This window comes from Cynara cardunculus (assembly GCF_001531365.2).
Source record: "Cynara cardunculus var. scolymus isolate 2C chromosome LG 15, CcrdV1, whole genome shotgun sequence".
NCBI classification, from domain to species: domain Eukaryota; kingdom Viridiplantae; phylum Streptophyta; class Magnoliopsida; order Asterales; family Asteraceae; genus Cynara; species Cynara cardunculus.
Genome location: NC_037542.1, coordinates 8,732,483 through 8,737,403, shown reverse-complemented (window position 1 = coordinate 8,737,403; position 4,921 = coordinate 8,732,483). Strand labels below are relative to the sequence as shown.

General features: G+C 34.2%; 1 protein-coding gene across 1 annotated transcript; it reads right to left on the bottom strand.

Annotated features, from left to right (window-relative positions):
* Window positions 1-61: 61 nt before the first annotated feature.
* LOC112528190 (transcription factor BHLH094) lies at window positions 62-4,045 on the bottom strand. The gene is made up of 6 exons (XM_025139155.1): window positions 3,480-4,045; window positions 2,747-2,941; window positions 2,468-2,533; window positions 1,100-1,168; window positions 935-1,006; window positions 62-505 (listed from the first exon to the last, which is right to left on the bottom strand). Exons 1-6 carry the CDS (start codon window positions 3,804-3,806, stop codon window positions 377-379), a joined length of 858 nt encoding a protein of 285 aa, XP_024994923.1. The 5' UTR covers window positions 3,807-4,045; the 3' UTR covers window positions 62-376.
* Between the last annotated feature and the right edge of the window lie 876 nt (window positions 4,046-4,921).

Below are 4,921 nucleotides of genomic sequence, written 5' to 3'. Positions count from 1 at the left end.
ATATATATATATATATATATATATATATATATATATATATGCCCAGCAAACACAAGTTAATAGGAGTAAAATGATTGAAGTTTATTTAAATGAGTCTTGATCATCATGTTGTTGATACACCACTAGTTGTTTGAATACAGACTATGCTTCAGCTTTAAAGGACAAACAATTTTCATCATATGTTGTTTGCAAGTAAAAGGGTATGGGATGTATGAGCAAGAATAGTACATATCTTCTTCTCTAACACAAACACAAACAGATGGGAGATAGCAATACATATAGTTTCAAGAGTTCTTCTTTGCAGTAGTCTCTGAATAGCTCCGTGTAGATATCAAAGTTTGTCGATTTCATGGCATCTTCTTTTATTATGGTCATATCATGTTGTTCTTTCAAAGCTGCCACCAATTTGCATGTGCAACCATTCTGGTGACGATCCCCTGCTGAATTCCCTCGTGGGTTGAGAACCAAACGCCACCCCGGCCATGTCAAATGTTTGTTGACCAAACTGAAACACTAAGTGTTAGGAGAGAAAGACACCATTTATTGGTTTTCTATATAAACCAAACAAGCCCATATATTGATCCCAAAGAGTAGAGTAGCTATTTCCTGAAGACCCTCGGCTTTTGATAGGCATGCAGAAAAAAAAAAGGACAAAACTTGCTCAAAGAATTGGTTTTCTATGTTGATTATATAATCAATGACTAAAATAACCGCGGTTCATAATTTTGTATCACCAAGAATCAATCTACTCCAAACCCAGTATATCTCACTCAAAAGTAGGGTCTAGGAGGGATATATAGGATGTATGCACATCTTGCTAAAACCACTAGGATCAAGAGGTTGTGCACAATGCGTGGTATGTAACAGGTTATCAGAAAATATAACAATCTACCTAATCCAATATATGATCAAGAAAGGTTCATTCTAGACTTACATCTTTTGAAGGAAATCCTTGGGGGCTTGGATGCGATCTTGAAGTGACAGCTTCAAGCTTCATTGATAAGAACTGTGACACTCGAGTTGATTAGTGCAAGTTTGTTATAATGTCCAATGGCAAATTAAGTTGTGATGCAACAACTGAACAGGAAAGTATGCGTACCTCAACCTGTTGCTGTAGTGATTGGATGTAATTAATTATCTCATCGAGGACCAGTGCTTTCCCAATAACCTGAGATCACATAATTGATCCTTTTATAGACTTATATAAGATATGCTTCATGCTGAAGTGAACAGGCACAAGTTAGAACATAGTTTTCCATTACTTCCGTACAGAAGTTAAGTTACAGCGCATTTGCTTTTCTAATTTTTAAACAGGAGAAAAGTTTCTAGCCAATTTTTATGTCACCTTTGAGTAAGGTTGTCTCTTTTAGCTTCATCTTTACCTACATTTTCTAAGATGCAGAACATCCAAAAATAATGATATCACAGGTATCATTCAATAATCCCCGAGGTTCTCACTTCTTTTCTGGAACTGTGGTATTTGGCACCTTAGACGTGACCCAAATAGTTGGTTTCATGCAAAACGCTTCTACCATATAATTGGACACATTTTAGGCTTCTGACCAATGGGGTGATTCAAAGGAACTGATAGCACCAAGCAGAAAATCAAACTTGGGAGCTCATGTCACATATGACACACATCCCAAAAGAATTGACTGCTAGGCATCCCAGGGCTTCTCACTTTGACATGTATTCGCTCGTGTTCGCTTAGATCCCCTCTTCCATCAATTGTTAAAGTCCAGAAATTTTTTAAATAGATTTTAGTATAACTTGAAGGTTTCCCATCACACATTCATTGTCTGCCACCATTAAAAGTTTTAATATATTTGACCGTGGAACTATTCAAAATGGATAGTTCTACATGGGACAGCCTGAAGGGTTTATGTATATGTCTCTTTTATCAGGGCTTTTTGGAAGATTTTGGCAGCAGGGATACTTGACTGAAGAACTTGAAGCATTTGAACAAGATACACATCCAAATCTTGACAATTTTAAACACAACCACTAGTTCCATAAATTTAATCACTGTACAACAGCGACAAAGGATTAAATTTTGACATGTGTCAGCAAGTAGTGCTGATGACCGATACATGAAATCTTGGGCTAAGGTTATACCAATTTATTTCTCTGCAAATAGTCTCTAAAGTACCCAGACAAAGCTTTCAGTTACTGATGTTTCTCACCATGGCTTGCTCAGAACTTGGCACAAAATTATGCAGGGTACAGTTTGTGCATTAGCCTTGTTGCTATAAAAACTAGTATGTATATTCATTTGAACCAACACTTGGTTAATGTAAGAAGGGCGTGCTACATGAATTTTGAATCAAACAAGAGCATATAAATATTCACAAAGAGCAATTCAACAGGTTCGACTTGTTTGAAAGCCTCTCATGCTATTGCTAACTAACTACAATAAAATTAAATTAAAGATACAAAAACAAAGCAATTAAGAACCGACAAATCAGACCTTATTACAGCCAGGGACCAGATCTTGGAGAATTTTCATTCTTTCACTTATCTTCTCTCTTCTAGCCTGTCCATTGAATAGATCAATATTCGGCAAAAAGAATGCTATATATTGAACTATGCCTTCAATACTCGATATTATTTCACTACTCAGACTTAAAGTTCGAGGAACAAGAATCAATAATCAGCAAGCTTCCACGTGAAATTAGACCTTTATAACAGGATATAAAGAAAGAAAGAAAGAAATTCTACGTTCGGAAAAGCTTAGAAAGCAACTTACTCTTTCTGCTAAACTGTGGCTATCAGTGGCTTGACCTCTTCGTGCTCGAACATGAATGTAATCTTGTTTAGGTGGCTCAGACGGTTTTGCATTATTTTCTGCTCTCTTGCCAGAACTTCTTTCAACTTCCGGTTTAGATTCTGAGTTTTCACTTTCAAGTGCCAAAGTCTTCAAACGTTTACCATCACTATCAAGCTGATTAGAATTTCTCATAAGAACCAAGAACCCACTTCAAAATTACCAATTATAATCGACATATCCCAGTACTAGCAGTCTAGCATCAACTCCAAACGTCATGAAATTAACAAATAGAAACCGAATTCAAAAAGTACAGCAGGAACTGAGCTGTAAACGTTTCTAGGATATGAATTTAATGAATACAAACAGCAAAGGTTGGTGACTTTCACGAATTTTGGATAGAAAACTGAGAAAAGTGTTTACAATTTAGTAAAACCAAAAGTGCTTACATATTGTTCACTATAATAATGCTTTAATTTCAAATTTGAATAAATTCCTATCCGTGTCATCTAAATTTGACTATAAAGTCACGAGAGGCTCTTTAATCTGCAAAATCATCTGAATCAAAATCAATTGAAAATAGGGAAGAATATTAGATATCAATAACATATCCACAGCCACAGATGCTACATATTTTAACACATACAGAGATGAACATCACATAATTTATTGCAATATTAAAAATCAAATCAAAAGGCGACTGTTAATTGATTACCATGCCATTGCCATTGCTACGACTGCTAGTCGAAACACCTTTAGACGAATCATCATCTTCACGTCGCTTCTTACTCTGATTACTATTCCCTCTCTGGTCCACAACCATCGGATCATCCATCGCCACATGATCACGATTATCCACAAACGCACTAGTACTACCAGCATGATCCCCTAATTGCCCCATACCATACGACGCCGCATTGCCGCCTCCACCGCCACCGGCAAGATTTATCGGAAAGGGCCAGATCTCAGTCAAATTACACAACGAAGAGCCCGTATTACCTGACCGAAAACCACCTCCATTCATCATCACCGGCGGATCCATCCAAATAATTAAAACGATAACAAAATCAAATCCATTTCAACTCCTGGAAACCCTATATTTGGTTGAACCAAACGTAAGTGCCAAATCAGCTAGAGATACAGAGAGATTGCAAAGTATAAAGCTGCGTGTGATCTCCTTTGACAGTGGAGGGTTGTTGGGTGCGTACTGTACCCACCACCAGTGTACGTTAGCAAGGTAGACCTCGGGAGTTGAAAAGAAGTGACTTCTGAGTGAGGATTCTCGGAGTGTCAAGCGTTTTCTTGTCGACCGCCTTTTTAAATAATCACAATTTTTGAAACTTGTTCTCAGCCGTACGATTTACCAAAATTAACCTTTTTACACTTAACTACCCTTCATTTTTAATATTTACCATTATTACCCCCCAATCTTTTATTTATCACCTAACAACTTATTTGGTCAATCATACATGATCGTTTGATATTGTCTTAATTATATAAAAAATGTCTTACTCATTAATTTTTTTTTTTAAATTTATCTATCTCAAATTAAAAAAACATGTTCATTTCATCTATAAAAAAAACTCTTTTAAAACAAAACATTTACAATTTATACAGACAGATTAATATATACAAACAACTTCATTCATATAAGATTTTTATAACCAAACAGTTCCTTAAATCAATTTCTATAACTTAATACTATTTTATTTCAAGTTTTTCAAATCATAATAATCATTTTAATAAACAATTGAAAAAAATAGTTACTCATATATGTGCATTATTATCACGTAAATAGATTTTTTAAAATATTTGCAATAATTATAAATAAAAAAATGACTTAAAAGAACATTAAATTAAATTAATATTATTTGAAGAAAAAGGAAATATAATAAAATAATAAAGAATAATTGAAAAGAGTTAGAGGATAATGATGAGTGATGTATGATTATTAACATGTGTATCTACTTATTTGATTTTGATTGACATAATAATTAAATATTTAGTCCATTTAAGGAAAGGTCATTAGAAAGGTTAGTTCATGACTTTCCTTTTCTTTTTTGTTAATTCATATTTATATATTAAATCCATTTTTTATTTGTATATTTCTCTTATGAATTTATATTTCAAAAGCCTCATTTAAGGTTTTATAGTTTT

Excerpts from the sequence above, each read along its gene's own strand:
- LOC112528190 (XM_025139155.1), bottom strand. The coding sequence starts at position 3,806 with ATGGATCCGCCGGTGATGATGAATGGAGGTGGTTTTCGGTCAGGTAAT. Across the intron at positions 2,534-2,746 it reads GCCACAGTTTAGCAGAAAGA|GCTAGAAGAGAGAAGATAAG; the intron begins GTAAGTTGCTTT and ends TTCAATGGACAG. Across the intron at positions 1,007-1,099 it reads CACTACAGCAACAGGTTGAG|TTCTTATCAATGAAGCTTGA; the intron begins GTACGCATACTT and ends CGAGTGTCACAG.